The sequence below is a fragment of the Elephas maximus genome, chromosome 6 (assembly GCF_024166365.1).
Source record: "Elephas maximus indicus isolate mEleMax1 chromosome 6, mEleMax1 primary haplotype, whole genome shotgun sequence".
In the NCBI taxonomy this organism is placed as follows: domain Eukaryota; kingdom Metazoa; phylum Chordata; class Mammalia; order Proboscidea; family Elephantidae; genus Elephas; species Elephas maximus.
This window is the reverse complement of record NC_064824.1, coordinates 99627099-99645588: the sequence shown is the minus strand read 5'-3', so window position 1 is coordinate 99645588 and position 18490 is coordinate 99627099. Positions and strand designations below refer to the sequence as shown.

The 18490-nt window shown below is 34.4% G+C and overlaps 2 protein-coding genes across 8 annotated transcripts in view; one reads left to right on the top strand and one right to left on the bottom strand.

The window, feature by feature from the left end:
- ORC2 (origin recognition complex subunit 2) overlaps positions 1-18490 on the top strand; it is a 47110-nt gene that overhangs the window by 7792 nt on the left and 20828 nt on the right. For all 6 annotated transcript variants that reach the window (XM_049887790.1, XM_049887787.1, XM_049887786.1 and 3 more), the window contains 7 exons: positions 2685-2774; positions 4304-4396; positions 5072-5103; positions 7835-7895; positions 9751-9944; positions 14489-14587; positions 17448-17557. In XM_049887790.1, the coding sequence (XP_049743747.1) occupies positions 2685-2774; positions 4304-4396; positions 5072-5103; positions 7835-7895; positions 9751-9944; positions 14489-14587; positions 17448-17557 (679 nt within the window). The remainder of the gene's footprint in view (positions 1-2684; positions 2775-4303; positions 4397-5071; positions 5104-7834; positions 7896-9750; positions 9945-14488; positions 14588-17447; positions 17558-18490) is intronic.
- Positions 9831-18490, bottom strand: part of NIF3L1 (NGG1 interacting factor 3 like 1) — a 54051-nt gene continuing 45391 nt past the window's right edge. For both annotated transcript variants that reach the window (XR_007517920.1, XR_007517922.1), the window contains exons 8-9: positions 11058-11112; positions 9831-9918 (exon numbers count right to left, since the gene is read on the bottom strand). The gene's annotated coding sequence lies outside the window, so the exon portion shown is untranslated. The remainder of the gene's footprint in view (positions 9919-11057; positions 11113-18490) is intronic.

Below are 18490 nucleotides of genomic sequence, written 5' to 3'. Positions count from 1 at the left end.
CTTACACACTTGCTCGGGAAAGTTTGGCACTATTTTGTAATGTTAAGCTTTCATAGACTCTATGTCTTGACAATTCCGTTAGATATATACCCTAAATAAACTCATGTGCATGTGCCTTGGATCTAAAATACAGGTAAGATATTCATGCAGTACCGTCTGTGATAGTAAAAATTGGAAATAACCAAAATATCAACAGGAGAATGAATAAATTGTGATATACTCACACAATGGAATATTATATAGCAGTCAAAGTAGATGAACTAAGCTATGTGAAAATAATGTGGGTAAAGCTTGGAAATAATATTGAGTGAGAAAAGCAAATCAAAGGAGACTAATTAGTATGATGTCATTTTTTTGGTACAACTCGAAAAGACGCAAACATAGACAATGCTTTTTACATTACATTTGTGATGAAGCTATTTTTAAAAGCAAGGAATAAATTCAAGAAAGTAGTTACCTTTAGGGAGAGGGATAAGGAAGGTGCACTCAAGTAGACAAGTTTCGTTGATAATATTCTGGTTGGTTAATTGTGAGTATACAGTTTGTTATTTGCTTCATAATGTGTGCTGCATTTTTTTTTTTCTGTGTGTCAAATATTAGGTGGTTTTTTTTAAAAAAAGTCTTTTGGCATAGATAGGTTTAGGAATAATTACAGTGGACTCCAGCATACATAATCAGCTGGCGGGAACTGCTGTGCAGAGTTGTACTAAAAGAGTAGTGCTCAAACTTTTTAGTCCCAAGATCCCTTTATATTTAAAAAAATTATCGTGAACCCCATAGAACTCGTATTGATGTGAGTTATATCTATTGGTATTTATTATATTAGAAATTAAAGTTGAAATTTAAAAAATAGTAATTCATTTAAAAATACCAGGAATAAACCCATGACAAGTTAACGTAAATTATGTATTTTTAAAATGAAAGCCAACTATTTCCAAACCAAAAAAATTTACTGAGGAAGGCATTGTTTTACATTTTTGCCAATGTCTGGGTTAATAGAAAACTGCTGGGTTTTCATATCTGCTTCACACATCTCATGAACCTACAGGGTGATGACATCATCACATGTCATGTAATCTCTAGGTTATCTCACTGTATACTCTTGAGAGATTGAGAGTGAAAGTCAAATAACATCTTAATATTATTATAAAATACTTTTAACATCTGAGTTTCCCAGATCACACTTTCAGAACTGCTGTAGTAGAGAGCAGGCTACTAGCCATGAGTGTTCAGAATGTTTGTGGGTATCAATTGCTATTATTTGAAGAGGTAATTGGGGAATTCCAATTAAGTCAGATTCCATTAAGAGCACTTCTACGTATTTAAATCACACCCTCAGTTAACAATTGTACTTTGCAAGTTTGCTTCAAGAAAGAAATGTAGCCAGTAAAGTCTCTTCTGTCCTTCCTCCCCACAGGCAACTGCTGTTATGAATTGAATACATATTCCTCTAACCTGATTTTTGTATTTTTACATATATTTTTGAGCAACATGTTTTATGTGTGCTTGAAATTTTATGTAAACAGTATCACAGTGTACATATCATTCTGTTTTTTCACTTCATCTTATATTTTTAGAATTATGCATTGATACATGTAGAGACCTAGTTCATTTGTATTTATATAATATTTCATATATGAATATACCATATTTTATTTCCCAAGTCCCTTATTGATGGACATTTACATTTGTTTTCAGTTTTTCTGTATTACAAATAATGTTGCAATAATCACTTTTTGTACATGTCTCCTTGTGCATATGTACTAGAATTTCTACAAGGTATATTTCTAGGGTCTTAAATAGGCAGTGTATAAGAGTTCCCATTTTGCCACATTTCCACCAACACTGACATAATTAGATTTTTAAAAAATGTTTGCCAGTCTAATTGCGTGTTAGTTTGTGGGTTGTGTATTTAAGAAATTCTTCTCCACTCCAAGTTCATAAATATATTCTCCAATATTTTTTTGTAATGAAGTTTACTAGTTTTGTTTCTTTTTATGTCAGGTGAGAGGTAGCAAATGAATTTTACACTTTCTTTAGTAAAAGCTAGATTTTTCCAACTACTTTGAATAGCCTTTTTCCCTACTAATTTGTAATTTGTCGTCAATTAAAAAAAAAAATAAGTGGCTACCTTTGAGTTAAGCCTGTAACCGTGAAATAGAGCAATTCTGTGTCAGGACTGAATTGAAAATTTGGCTTCATCTTTGTGAGGTTGGTTTGAGCAGCAGCCAACACAGCTCTAGTACAGCTCCTTCAGGTTCTTGGTACAGTCCTCTGTTGTGATCTTTTGTTTCCTTTATGATATTGTGTATATTTTAATGTTTTATGTATAGTCTGTGTATTTTTAAAAGAGACCTTTGTGCAAGGCAATACCAAACCCAAAAAACCTATTGCCATTGAGTCAGTGGCAATTCAGAGTGACCCTATAGGACAGAGTAGAACTGCTCCCTAGGGTTTCCAAGGTTGAACTCTTTATGGATATAGTCTGCTACATCTCTCTCTTCTGGAGTGGCTGGAGGGTTCAAACCACTAACCTTTCGATTAGCAGCCAAGCGCTTAACCACTGAACTACCAGAGCTCCTTGCAAGGCAACAAGGGATACAAATATTAAGTTTTTTAACTTAAATTTTCTATTTCTTTCCTTTGCCTTTTCTCGTAAGTGTGTGTGACATTTTTTCTTTCAGAATCCTTGAAAAATGGCTCTGCTGCAAATGGTGGGAATAAAGTTTATTCTTTTCAAAATAGAAAACACTCTGAAAAGCTGGCTAAACTAGGTATGTTGCTTTTCTGATTTCTATAATCCATATTCTCCTTCTCTAAGAAGGTGTATTTAACCAGCCACTTCCGGAAAGATGTATTAACTAAGAAGATATACTTAATCATTGTCGTTAATGGTGATTAAATACAATTGGTCTAACCAATATTTTGGGCTAGAAATAGACCTTGAAGGATTGGAAGGCTTTATAAAATCAGAGAAGTGAATTGTACATGTAAAAATGATTGAAGTGGCAAATGTTTTGTTTTATACATTTTGCCACATTAAAAATAGAGAACCAAAGACTCAACCATAGGCATTCCTATAGGTAGATGTTGGAGAAGATGAGAATAGTGAAGAAGAGATGGAGTAAGCACCAACAGGAACCAGAATAATGCCAGAGGACCCAGAGAGAGGAATAATTTCAAGGGAAGATTGGAAAACCCTGGTGGATGATAGAGAGGATTAAGGAGAGTAAGGAAAAAGAAGAAGCCATTAATTTTTAGAGACTATTGAGGGAGTCTTGGGTCACTTTCAAGGTTGGAGTATAAAAATGGGAGCTAATGGGAAAAATCATGAAAAAATAGGCAACTGTTCAATGTTATATTTTATGCATCATTCATCCATATTACAGAGTTGTTGATATAAAGTATACCATACTTTATAGATTTAGGAGATTTTAAAGTACACTTTTAACTATGCACAGTTTTCACTTGATTTTAGATGATACTTTCTGGCCCTTCTTTCTCACCTCTTAGCAAAGACGTGCCCTGAGTATATATGATAAAGAAGTAGAAGGGAGTATAGGCTTGGCAATGGAGAAGAGTGGACCAGAGCACAATAATTAAAGGAAGCAGCAGGGTCAAAATTAGTTCTTGATTTGTATTTTTTTTTTGAGAGACCTGTGGCTAATTGAAGTTTTGAAGATATTGGGAAGACTGAATAAAGGTGAAAGCAGTAGTACTCTTTTTTTTTCTTAAACAATATTTTCGGTGGCAACACATACAACCAAACACATCCATTCACAATTTCTTCATGAACAGTTCAGTAACATTGGTTACATACTTCACATTATATCACCATTTTGTCCCTACCCATATTGTTTTATCATTGTCAATTTAGGCTCTCTACCCTTTTACCCTTAAAGTGCTTTAGATTAAATGTTGTCGGTTAATACTCGTATAGGTAATTTTTTTATAACAGTATGTGCAAGGCAAACATTTTTTATTAGTTGGGCTAAACTTGTTAAACTTAATGATGGTTTCATGGGATAGTTTCCATTCAAGGTTTAAAAATTATTTCCAGGCATTCAGTTAAGGGGTTCCCCCCCAGCCTCAGTGGATCCAGTAAGCCTGGTTTCCATATGAGTTTGAAGTTCTCTTCCACAGAATGCAGTAGTACTTTTAATATGGGTAGGTTTATTTATCTTTCTGATAAAAGTAGCAGGTAGTCTTTTTTTTTTTAAGCATTTATGTAAGTGAAATAAGGCTATTTCCCTCTTTATCTGGTGTTGTCCATGAAATGTTTTTTTAATATGTCTGTTTACAGCTTCAGAACTAGCAAAAACACCAAGAAAAAGCATTTCGTGTAATTTGAAGGATGATCCTGAAGTAACAATAAACATTCCTCAAAGTAGCAAGGGTAAGACTTTACCTCAGTTCTTTGAAAGAGAGTTTTCACAGTTGCTTCAAGTTATAGAATGTTATTTATTTTACTTGTCTAATTTTTACATATTTTAGTAAATTCATTCAACAAAATGCAGTTAATACCCTAATTTGCATGCCTTAGTATATAATACTTACATTCAGCAGTCAGTAAAAAGGGAAAATAACCTGTGCCAAATGAAGTTGTGCGAATTGACAGGGCCAACTACAAACACTCTTAAAGTCCCATTGTCATTTGCTTGAGTTAGGCAAATGTTCATGAAAGATTTGCTTTGGCAAATACCATTTGAATAAGGCTTTGGGGATTTGGAAGTCTTATATTTTGTGAAGAGTTGTTGGGCAGCTATTTTTGAATATTCTATTCCAATTAAATTAAACATTACACTTTTAAATAATCAGCAATGAAAAAGGCTTCTTTTTTTTTTTTAATTATAGTAATACTACAGAATTACAAGAAATAGCTGCCACTAATGGGAATAATCATGAAATTAATAGTGAAAATTCAGCCTCTAGTGAAGATGCAGTTAATTGAGAATTTAATGATATATGGCCACTTCTATGTAGAAGCTGCAACTTTGCTTTTAATAAAACTAAACCATGCTGAAAAGTGAAGGACTTGTAGTAAGTCATGGCTTTTTGTTTCATTCTTTAGGCCATTCTCCTTCAGACAAAGTTCAGCTGAAGGTAAGCAGTTGACTAAAAACAAACAAAAACATAAGTATTTCAAAGTAAGACATTATAAAAAATACCCATTTCATCTCTTAATTTATATAGTGCTTTATAATTTACAGGTAATTGTCAAATTAAATACGTACCTTATAGATGAAGAATTTGAGGCTCAGAAAGGTGAAGTGACTTGCCCGAGTTCACCCAACTAGGAAGGAGAAAAGCTGGAAAATGAAGCCAGGTCTACTGGACCCAACTGTCGTGCTTTTTCTGCTATGTCAGAATACCCCTGGGTATTTTCAACTTAGTAGAGCTGGCCTGGAAATTTTATGGGTTTTATTTTGTTTTGCTTTTATATGTACTGTTCTGTTGTTTCTTGGGGATTGATTCATTAATCTATCATTTTATAATTTACAGTTGAAAACTAAGTTGGCTGTAAAATAGGCAAATTCATCCAGGGTTGCTGAAAGTAATTGACAATATCCCCCTCTTTTGTATTTTTGTGGTTTTTGTTTCTATCATGCCTTGTCAAATGGACCTGCCTGGGTGTGGGCAAGCCCATATGAACATGGAAGAATCCTAGGCATTGGTGTTTCAGGGCACTGGGTATGTGAGTGGTGAGTGTGTCCAGAGCTGGGTGGCTATAGGTTTAAACACATCTGGATAAGAGTGTTGAGTATAGATATTCAAGGCTGGTGCAGACATGTTATGTCTGTACAGACACATTTGTTTAGGCAAGTCTGAGTGTGGGATAGGAGCCCTGGTGGCACGATGGGTAAGTGTTTGGCTGCTAACTGAAAGGTCAGTAGTTCAAACCCACCAGGCGCTCTGTGGGAGAAAGATGTGGCAGTCTGCTTCTGTAAAGATTTACAACCTTGGAAACCCTATGGGGCGGTTCTCCTCTGTCCTGTAGGGTCACTGTGAGTTGAAATCGACTCGATGGCAATGGGTTTCAGTAGAGGTGTGGGATTAGAAGTGGCAGAGCCTCCTTTGTCTTTAAGGATGCTTTTTTCCCTGTATTTTATTTTGTATACTATATTGCTTTAAAAGAATAAAACTCATTTTCATAATCCAATCAAGAAATTGGATATATTAAAGCATTCTTTTTCAAGTTATACATCAGAATCATTAGTGGATGTTGCTAACTCCTCAAAAGACCTCCAGAAAACCTGTTGATCAAACAAAGCTAAGTTTATTAGACCTACTGCAATAACTACATGACAAAGTCTTAGGGTAGTGTCATCGAAGAGGGAGTTCAGGGGAGGATAGGTATAGGATTTTGGGATCTGGGCTCCAGTGGTTTAAAGAGTGTCTTTTAAAATGAGAAACTGATTGGGCAAAGTTCACAACACAGTATTTTAGGATTGGTGGACAGAGTGAGGAAAGAGTCTTGAGCTGAGTCTTGATAAACTTATTTGATAAGCTCTTTGCCCTGGTGAGTAATCTGTTGACCTGATGTGAGAATGGTTTTTCCAAATGAGCAAACTGTTCAGCAAAACTAGTTTGCAGAAGTTTCCTGAAGCAAACACTGAAGTTATTTATTTGTATATAGCCTTATCTTCTTGAGGAAGACTTTTCTGAAACAAATTGTTACTTTGACACAGCTGCTCTCAGTTCTCAAACCTGATAATTAAGCTGTGTGGGTGCAGGTTGTCTCAGTTTAGTAGGACGTGACCTGCATTTTAAAAAATGAAGTAGAACAGAAATTTTCTTATTTCGTAAGTATTGTTTCATCATAATTTGTCACAGTTATATTGCACATGTGTACTGGGTCAAGATACCAAAATATTAAAAAATTTTTGGAGAATTTTGATCTAAAATGTTAAACATTTCCAAATCAAATTTTATTGACATTTGTAACTAATACCAACAGTTCATCACAAGACAGTAGACTTAAGTTTCTGTCATATTTTCATGAGGCAAAACAAAACAGAACACAGGATACGTTTTATATATAATTAACCCATTGCCATCGAGACGAGCCCAACTCATAGCGACCCTATAGGGACAGAGTAGAACTGCCCCATATGGTTTCCAAGGAGCACCTGGTGGATTCAAACCGCCAACCTTTTGGTTAGCAGCCATAGCTCTTAATTACTACTCCACCAGGGTTATAATTAATACTGTTAAAAAGTAACGTGTATGGTAGTGGGCATCTTAAGGTGCTGGAAATTTAATGGTATTAAAGTATTCTGTAAGGAAGAGAAAAACATGAAGACATACTTTTTACTTTATATGTCTGTAAAATAATTTAATATTAAAATTATGGAAATAAAAAGTATAAATACCTGTTTCGTCCTTACAGAATATAATACTTTAACACCAATAAATTTCTGATACACGTGGGAGTGCCCATTTCCATGCATGCTCATCAACTCTGGATATTATTACCTTTTTTTTTTTTTTAATATTCTGCTAATCTGAGTGTGAAAAGTGGTTCACAAGGCTGATGTACTTATGTTTTTTTTTCTTTAACTACATACTTTACAAGTGCCCTAGAATATTTTTTTTTTTTTAGAATATGGTTTCCAAAATCACTCTAGGAATTCTTTGGAGTTTGTTTTTGTTACTCTGTTATTTTTTCCCAACAAATTCATTTGTCTTTATATTCCTAAAATCTTAAATTAGAGGCTCCTCATTTAAAGCAAAATATTTTTCTTTTCTAGCCTTTTTCAGACCAGTCATTAATTTTCCATGTCATTATGATTATTTGACTATTTAACTATAGTGCTTTTTTTTTTTTAAACAGAACAGTGACAAAAGTGAATTTCTGTCAACAAAATCTAGTGGTCTAAGGAAAAGATTAATAGGTATGTATTTCTTTTTACACTAAGTTTTTATAAAAGGTAACATCTAAATAAGGGGCAATAGTGTTTAAGTGTTCAGCTTCTAGAGTTAGGGTGTTTAGTTTTATTTTTTTTCCTACCCCTTACTAGGGGCTCTCTATGCCTCAATTTTATTATTTGTGAGGTGGGGATAATGGTACTAGCTTCACAGTTGTTATGAGAATTAAAGAATGTCAGAATGCTTATTGTAGTGGACCTTGATATGTGCTTAACAAGTGTTAGCTGTGTTAGCTATCATTATTTTTTATTATTGTAATTATTATTATGGCTACTTACTGCTATTTCTTTTCATGAGACAAAGGATATACTGATTTCATCAATTAAACTAGATTCCTTAAGGGTAGTGACTGTATCTTTTTAACTTAACACTCAGCACTTTGTCTTTCACATTATAGTCAATGGGTATTGAAGTCTGTTAAAACATCTCTCCTTTTGGTTTGTTTTGAGACACTTTGGAGGCAGTTCTTTTGATTTATTTAGAAATTTTATAATAAAATAATATTAAATATTCATATTTGTACTGAATGCTGTACAAAACCAAGTAAACACACACAGGTTCTGCTTTCAGGGTAATTAAAATGGTTTGAGATTTGTAAATATTTAGCTTTGGAGGAAATAAATAATTGACCTTTATGTTTCTGAATATCAACCGCTTTCTTGGGGTTTTGGCCCCTGGCGATAATATCAGCTAACATTGTGAAATCCAGTCAAACTCCAGGGCATCATGTTTAGCCCTTGCCTTTCAAGGCATGGGTTTTATAGAGCTGTTAATCTTGCATTTTTAATCAGCGTAAAGATGGTAATCCTAAATTATTAGATATCTGAAACCATAAAAGATAATATTTGCAATGTCTATTATTATTTTACATCTGATAAGAATGTAAAAACCCTTTTTGAGACAAGGAGAATTTCCTTTCTCTTCCTAATCATCACCAAGCATATGTATGTATATGCAGGATATATATGTAAATAAGAGGGAAACATTTCCTGGTGCCTCCTGCCACTTCCATGGACAGCAGCCAGTACAGATCTGAATCTGCTGAGCTATTTATGCCTATAAAATCAAGGCTTTTAAAAAGAAAAGTTTTTTTAGTTAGTATCTATACTTGTTATATACTGACTCTAGGTAACTCCTGAAATATATCTGTTATTCAAAATAAATACACTGATTTGGTGAAAGTTATTTCACTCATATTTTCCAAGTTAACTTTTAAAAATAGTTTTATACTTTGTCTTAGTTATACTTATTTTGATTAGTGTAAAACTAGGTTTATTATTTCTGGGTAGTGGTGGAGGTGGTTGTGGTTATTTAAAAATTATACCGTTTATATCTGGAAGCAGAATTCCCCTCAATTCTCATGGGTCAACCAAAGGGTTATATATAGCAGTCTTAGTTATAAGAGAGGCTGGGAGAGCAAATATCTGGCAAAAGGAAAAGACAATTGCCATGATTCATCGCCTGAGGTGGGACACATTGCCACATTTTATAGAATTGGAGTTCTTTTAACAGGGAAGAGGGAAGGACAATGGAATTAGGTATCAGCTGACAGTTTCTGCCACAATTTCTATTGTGTGTCAGGCATTGTCAGGTGTTTTACAAACATTTCAGTGTAATGTTCACATGGTTTATTAAGTTAGGCACTATTAGCCATATTTGACAAATGAGGAATTGATCCTCAGATTTTTTGTAACTAGCTCTAGTGAAATCATGAGCAAATAATGACAAAACCAGAATTCAAACTCTGTTAGGTCAAAGCCCACATTACTCCACTATCTTTCTCTTGTCAAATATTCCCAAGTGTTTTTTTCTCCTCTACAGTTCCAAGTTCTCATTCTGACAGTGAAAGTGAGTATTCTGCTTCCAACTCAGAGGATGATGAAAGAGTTGCACAGGAATATGAAGAGGACAGTAATGAAGTCGTATTGAGCCAAAAGATCCAAGCCCAGAACAGAGTAGTTTCAGCTCCTGTTTGCAAAGTAACACCTTCTAAGAAGATGAAGAGAAATAAAACAGTAAGTCAGGACGGAGACTTTTAACCTTAAATAAAAAATAGTGTAATACTTCAAAGATAGGATACTCTGAGATAAGAGAGCCAAATGTGGGGAAGTCCAGTATTATTTCCCCCCCGCCTTGTTCACTGTCCTCTATTTTCGTAGCCCTGTACATTTTCTTAAATATTGCAATGAATCTCTATCATATAAGCCTATAATATAGAATCTCCTCAAGAATAGGAACTGTATCTTTTTTCTTACATTTTCAATTTACTATACAAATTAACAGTTCAATACAGGAATTTCAAAAACAGACCAAAAAAAAAACCCAAACCCAGTGCCGTCGAGTTGATTCCGACTCATAGCAATTGGAAACCCTGGTGGTGTAGTGGTTAAGTGCTATGGGTGCTAACCAAAAGGTTGGCAGTTCAAATCCACCAGGCGCTCCTTGGAAACTCTATGGGGCAGGTCTCCTCTGTCCTATAGGGTTGCTATGAGTCGCTGTGAGTCAAAAACAGAAGTCATTTATAATCCAGTCTTTCTAAATATCTCATTTTCATTTATAATGTTTTCTCCCAGTCTTCAAATAAGTGCATATATTTATACTTTAGAATAGAAATCTTAGTGAAAAACAGTTTTATGTTCTTTTTGTACTTAAAAATTTTCCATGTTTTTACATAACCTTCGTTTTAATACCAAAATATCATTAATTAAGTTTCTATTTTGAAATATTTATGTTGTTTTTTATTTTCACTGCTGTAGGTAATGAATCAATACCTATGTTGTTATTATTCTTCCCCTCTCTTGACTTATTTTCATAGAATAAAGCCCAGGACTGAGATGAGGGTAGAAAAGTGCATGGCATGTGTTTCCCAGTTTGCTGCTGCTTTGAGTTGTACCAGTTCACAGTGACATCAACAGCATGAGTGTATCATTTTTACTATAAACTTACTAGGGTTAGCATCGTTATTTTTTTTTAACTTTAGCTCCTATTTAGGAGCTCCTTAGGCCTCTTAATATATTACCAAGATTAGCTTTCTGTAGCCACTTTTGCCTTTTTTTCTCCCCAAGGAAAATGTAAGGTATTTCATGTTTTAAGTGAGTATTCTACTTATAGCCTCTTCTATATCTTACTTTGTCAGTTGAGTATGTCTTCCCCTCCTCAGTGGTAATACATTTGTTTGTAGAGCTAAAAAAAAAAAAAAGAAGACCAAAGTGATTGATTTGCTTAGGAGCCTAGTAACTTAAAGTTTTACTTTTTCCAATAGTTCTATTCATACAGTTAAACTGCTTCAAAAAGTTAAAAGCTACACACTGAAAACTCTCCCTCCCTCACCTGTGCCCACTGCCCCCACCTCCCACAGTACGTGAACACTGTTGTTTTATAATGTATCCTTTTAAAGGTTTTTTTTGCATATATAAACAAGTATATATATTCTTACTTAATCTCCCTTTTATACAAAAGATGATGTACTATACACACAGTTCTGCATTTTGCTTTTCGATCTAACAGTACATTTTGAAGATCTTTCTGTATTAGCCTTTTTTTTTTTTTTTAATTTAAATCCCTGCGTAGTGTCTATATACATATGGATATACCATAATTTATTTAACCAGTCCTTATGGATGGACAGAAGGAGCCCTGGTGGCACAGTAGTTAAGTACTCAGCTGCTAACCAAAGGTTGATGGTTTGAACCCACCAGCTGCTCTGTGGGAGAAAGATGTGGCAATCTGCTTTCATAAAGATTATAGCCTTGGAAACCCTACGGGTTTCTACTGTTTCTAGCAGTTCTCCTCTGTCCTGTAGGGTCTCTGTGAGTCAGAATCAACTCCACGGCAATGGGTTTGATATGGATGGATGGACATCAGTGTGTCGTAGCTAGTCTTGCTGTTATACACTGCAGTACTGCAGTTAATAACCCTTGTACATAGTCATTTCTTACATGTGTTTTATTTATCTGCAGGATAAGTTGCTTGGTCAGAGAATAAATACCTTAGTAATTTTGATAAATATTACTAAATTATCCTCCATAGTTATTGTTTTAATTTATACTGTATGAAAATACTTGTTTACTTGCTGCCTTGCCAAGTAAATGTGTTACCAAACTTATCCCAGTATTGTTATAATTTGCACTTTGCTTAGTTGAGTAAAACTGAGCATCTTTTTATATGTTGAAGAGCCGTTTGTATTTCCTTTTCTGTGAACTGCTTATTCACATGCTTTGTCCATTTTTCTGTTAGGTTATTGGTCTTTTCCTAATCAGTTTGTAGGAGTTCTTTATATATTACCAAGATAAGCTTTTATAGCAACTTCTGCCTTCCTTTTTTCCCCCAAGGAAAATGTAAGGTATTTCACATAAGAAAAAATTCAGTTAATAAACTAACATAGGAAAATGTTCAACACTGTAGACAACAGAGAGATGTGCACAAAGATGTTCATAGCAACATTATGCATAATACAAAATTGAAAACAACTTAATTGTCCATCCATAGGGAAATGGTTAAGTAAGTTATAGCATATATACTCAGTAGACTGGTATATAAACATTAAAAGTGATAATTATACAGTGGCATGAAAAATTCATGAATTGCCAAGTGAAAAAATTGATACAAAATTATGTATGCCATTATAACCAAAAGTCACTTAAATAAAAGGACTAGAGCAAGATAGTAATCATGAATAAATTTTTTTCTTTTGTTTTCATTGTAATTTGTTACAATACCTATACAGAAATACTTTTTTATTTAATTGATAGAAACCAGTTACCTTAGGAAGATAAAAATTTAGGAAGACTTGTAAAACTTAGGAATTTGGGTAGTGTATTTGGTCTTTGTAATGTTTTTGATTGCTAAACTATGATGGCCCAAATTGCTTTTGGTTTATAGGCTATTACAGAAACTGTAGTACACCTCTCTGGGACAGAGTTTGACAGTGCTATGGGATATCACATGGGTCACGTGCTGGATTGTCTTGGGTTTATAGTAAGGGAACATACAAATCAGGTCTGAGTGTAATTATCTGGGATACATAGTGTGTTATAGTCCTCTTATAGGGAGGGAAAGCTCTGACTTATATTTCTGTGTTGGAGAAATGATGCAGAGCAACAGATTTGGGGCTACTCTAAGGGACACAATGAACATATATACGAATGCACCATGAAAGCCCCTTGGTCTGTATAGAGCAAGCTCCTCTTTTCCACATCTGAGCTCCCCCCTGAAAGTAAAGTTGGAGCAGCCCCTAATGCAAGGGACATCAGACATGTCTATCTAGAAAACTATATAGAATGCTGGATCCTGTAGCAAGAATAAAAACTTGTCAAGTCAACTCCAACTCATGATGACCCCATGTTTGTCACACTAGAACTACACTCTGTAGGGTTATCAATGGATGGTTTTTCAGAAGTAGATCTACCAGACCTTTCTTCTTAGGTGCTTCTGGGTGGACTCAAAACTCCAACCTTTTGGTTAGCAGCTGAGCACATTAACTGTTTGCACCACCCAGGGATTTGTAATATTATAACTAGGGCAGCTAATGAAACTGAACATGTTCAGGTTGCATGTAAATTTTTCTATTCCTACCTGTAGTACAAACCCTTTCTATGTAACCTGGTTCGCACTTTGCACTTGAAAATCTAGAATGGATACAAGAGAATTTTCCTTGAGCCTCTAGTTAATCAAATGAAAGTTTAAATTTAGAGACAAGGCACCAATGATTAAAAAGTATGGTATTGATACATGACTATACAGACAGACCAGAATAGAATGTCCAAAAATAGACACAGATATATCGAGGAATTTAGTTTATGCTAAAAGTGGCATCTCAATTCAGTTGTATAAAAGTAGACTTTTGATTAGACAATTGGAGGCAGAACGTCTCAGTTATATCTTTTTATATAGTTTTGGTTTTATAACATTGGGGATATGTTTAAGTCGGTGTATGTAATAAATGATGTGGCCATAGACCCATGTTGACTTGTTTGGAAGAACACTGAGAAAAGGCTTTTTATCCTAGTACTCTGTGTAAAGGTTCAGAGCAGATGTAGGAAGCCTACTTCTTGAGTATCTTCCTGTCCCTTCCCTCCCACCCTGGAGATTAGTTCTGTCCAGAGATAGAAAGTAGAACAAGTAGTGGGCCATTTTACTGGAATAGTAGGCAGGTCTTTTTTTTACCTTGCTGTTGATTTCTTCCCCATTTTTCACAGTTCTTTAACTGTACTAATAGTAAACAATTTGCTAGGACTGTTTGAGAAGCAAACATGAGTCCTGATACATAAAAATCTTTTTTTTTTTTTTTTAACTCAAGTGGAGATTATAAATTGGCACTTAGGAATCATTTTTAGGAGCAGATTACTTCAATTTAGTCATTTCTTTAACCTTTATGAACCTAAGAGTTACTCAGTTCTATTATTGGAATTAAATATGCTTGGTCCTTAACCTTAAAAAGAAAATACCATCTATCAAAGAATTTCATATGTTCTATTTTACACTGTTTTTACTGTCTAGTTTTGGTATAAAACAGGTGTCTAAAACTACTAAGAACTGACTTTGCTCTCTCCACTTTCAGAATGACTTAGTAGAAGAGTATTTTGAAGCTCATAGCAGTTCAAAAGTTTTAACCTCTGATAGAACACTCCAGAAACTAAAGAGAGCAAAACTGGATCAGGTATGTTGCAAGGAGTGTAACTTGTAAACCTTTCTTATTGCAAGCTGAAAAATACACTACATGAGCAACGGATTTGAAGAGTAAGGCTACACAAGCAGAATTCTTGTACTGATCAAGTGAATACCAATTAATGTGAAAAAATTATTGCACATTTATTTTGTTGTATAAGTGGTAGATAATTCACTGGACTAGAGTTCTCTTTGGCATAGAAAACTATATTTTTTTCTCTTATTTTATCATTTCTCCAAGGTCTATAATAAGGGCCATAGTTTCATTGATATCTATCTACTGTTAATCTCAGTTATTCATTTAACTCATTTATTCATTAATTCTCACACTGGTCATAAAGACTGTGGCCTGATATCCTCTGAATTACAAAAAAAAAAAAAAAACTTTACAAAACAGCAGAGAGTATTCTGCTAAATGATGTTATGGGAAACCTGCCCATTATGGTAAGACAATGAGGTTACTATATACTGTGGTTCCATGTGCTCATTTTACTAAAAATACCCCACAATTGTACTAGTTGGGATTTTGACTGATACCTCCCTAAGAGAGGAAATCTTTCTATAGGAGGTGGAGTTGATAATCTGAGTAAAGAAGAGATTATTATTAGCTCAGAGAGTACCAAGATTTTTTTACTCAGAACTTGTGTTATTTTTTAAGGTGCCCAAGACTTTTGACATAGGAATTTTAGTTTGGGACTAGCTATAGAAAAGAGAGAGGAGGCTATAGGTAAGTCTTTATGACCTGATAACATGGTACTGTGTTTTTTGTTACCTGGTTCATAGGTATTAAGACTCAGATCAGAGACTAGCTAGCTGAAAATGTAAGTCAAGAAGCCAGCTTATTCCAAGGAAGAGATGATGCTAACATCTGCTTAGTGCATATATTTTTGTAGAAGTAAAATGGGAAAAGGATAAATGAATGTAGGGTCAAAGTAGGAGTTCAGGGACCTGGAGGCAAAAAGACCTCCAGGAGGATGAAAGAAACACTTCATGACAATGAGAGAGGTGAAGGCCTTCCAGTGATTGTGGAAATAGTTAACAAATACAATCTCATTGACGTGTGGCAATAAGCATTTATTTGTCATGTTTGCTTTCATCAGTGGACTAGCCAAGGCATGTTCTCATGGCAATGGCAGAGTCAAGAGAGCAAGTGGAAAAACACAAGGCCTCTTAAAGCCCAGCCTCAGAACTGGCACATTATCACTACCACCTTCATTCTAGTAGCCACAGTGAATCATGTGGCTGAAAACAAAGTCAAGAGGCGTGAAACTATACTCCACCCCTTTAGTGGGAGGGACTGCAAAGTCATGTGGCAAAGGGTATGATTACAGGGAAGGGGGAAGAATTAGAGCCAGTAGTGCAATTCTTCACAGACGCTAAGTTTGAATTGAAAGTGCATAGATTTTTTTAGATAATAAAACGTTCCAGCATTCACACTTTGAGTATTCTGGATAATCCTGTGTAAATGACTACAGGCAGTCCCTGGGTTACAAACGAGATCTGTTCCCAAGTCTGACTTTAAGTTGAATTTGTAGGTAAGTCAGAACAGGTACATACGGTTCTTATTTGGTGTCAGTCAAATGTTTATCTTAGTACATAGTATATATTTTACTTTTCTGTGCATATAAAACATATAAACACTTCCAAGCTGCAGTGTTTTCATGAGCGTCACAAGGTAGTGCATGCATTCGTTATTACGAACTATTGTATGAATTTGGCTTAAGTTTTATATATAACAAGCTTTATGGCAGTCTATTCTTAAGTACTAGTTGTCTGTAAGTTGGACGTTCATAACCTGGGGACTGCCTGTACTGGAAGGGATATTAGAGCTTTTTCTACCCTTTTAGGGCAAAGGAGCCCTGGTAGTACAGTGGTTAAGCTCTTGGCTGCTAACTGAGAGGTCAGCCATTCAAACCTACCCAGCAGCTTCTGGAAAGAAAAGACCTGGGAATCTACTACCATAAAGACTACAGCCTAGGAAACCCTATGGATCAGTTCTAGTCTGTCCTAGAGGGTCGTCGCTATGAGTTGGAATCGACTCAGCAGCACACAACAACATAATAAATTCCGAAAGGAATGACAAAGATTTTTAAAACTACCTATTTAGAAGTTTTACTGAGAGCTAGTCCTATTTTCTTTAAGCATGTGGATAAGTGAAAACTATACAGGTCAGAAAGCCTAGAATGTTGATTGCAAGCCTAGCTTTCAGAATTAAAAGACTATGTTACTTTAAAGGTAGAATCTTGAGAACATGGTAATTGCAGGGTAAAAACTTTGCCGTACTTACAAAAGATAAAAAAAAATTGTCAAAATAGCTTTTGGAAGAGAATCAGTGGTATGTTTATTTTACTAGCGATAACGGTAAATTATAAAGAAACTTTAATGTTTTCTCAAGAATTAATATTGTACTGTTACTCTATGCTTTTACAGTTTTTCAAATCCATAGGTTTTTTAAAGTCTATCTGGATTTGTGGTCAAAGCTGGGAGGCAGGGTTAATCATTTCCTATGGTAATGATCTTTTTAGCAATTAAAGCCTTATATTTGGAATTTATAATCATGTAAATAGTTCTAGACAAAGCATAGCAAATTCTTCATTGTTACTACATATTTATACTATTAACAAGATGACAAAAAGAATGTTTAAAGAAAAACTTAGGAAAACAAATAGGTAAATCATATGTGAAGTGGTGTGTGTATTCAGTTAATGTACTGCACACGTCACCACCCAGATCAAAGCATGTTTCTACTAATGACTTCTAACTTCTGCCTCTAGGGAGATATTTTCCATTTGGATTGACTTGATGTATTTGTTTTGAGAGTGATTTTTTCCCCTCTTTCCTTTCTTTTTAAGCAAACTTTGCGTAACTTATTGAGCAAAGTTTCTCCTTCCTTTTCTGCTGAACTTAGACAACTAAATCAACAATATGAGCAATTATTTCATAAGTGGATGTTGCAGTTACAGTAAGTATTACAGTCATTGCAAACCCTTGTAAAACAAAGGGTGATATATTTATATAAATCTTAATGTTAAGAGGAAAACAATGTAATATTTTTCTTTTTACAATAAATGATATATATTAAAAATAGCTATTTTTCTAATTTTATGAGTCAAGTAGAAATTTCACATAATTATATGACTCTTCTCAGAATTCTACAATTTTAAGAAATTTGTGCTTTCTAAGTATATCAGACTTGGTAGCCCAGTGGTAAAATAAATAACCTTTTTATAAGTTATTACTCATAAAAATATTTAAACTCTAATATGTCAAGATTAATAAATATATCAATTAAATTTTAGTCAGTTTTCCACGAGTTTCTGAAATGAAAGAATATATATATCTTTTAGTAGATGTATATATTCTGTATACATATACCAAAGACCTTCACAATTTTGAGTTCTGTTCTATAAACATTATTTTACCATTTTTGAAATTATTTCCTAGACCGTTTTTTTTCCAATTTTATCAGTTTTCAAATGCCTCAGGTTAGATTTTAAATTTCTGTTAGAGTGATTAAAATCAAAACGTAGCAGTTTTATTAATATAAAAAAAACAAAGTGCTTAAGATGTACACCAATATGAATACACACACATACTCAATTACAGTGTCACTGGGGCGAATAAAAAGGCCGGTCCACCAAACAATAAAAATGCAGAAATTGCAAGAATTGCCCACAGTCTATCCTGGTTTTCTTTTGCCAATAATAGGTCCAAGAGTTGTTCTGGGAAGGGAATGGCTACCTTCCCTGCAGGCATCTCAGCTTCTCTCAATAACTGTTTATGATTTTATACATTATAAATTTATAAAGCAGCTCTTCACTCTAATCTTATCCTTTCTCCTAGATGTCAATTCTGAGATAACTTGATTTGCTTTGCTATCCAGCCTAGATCTCAT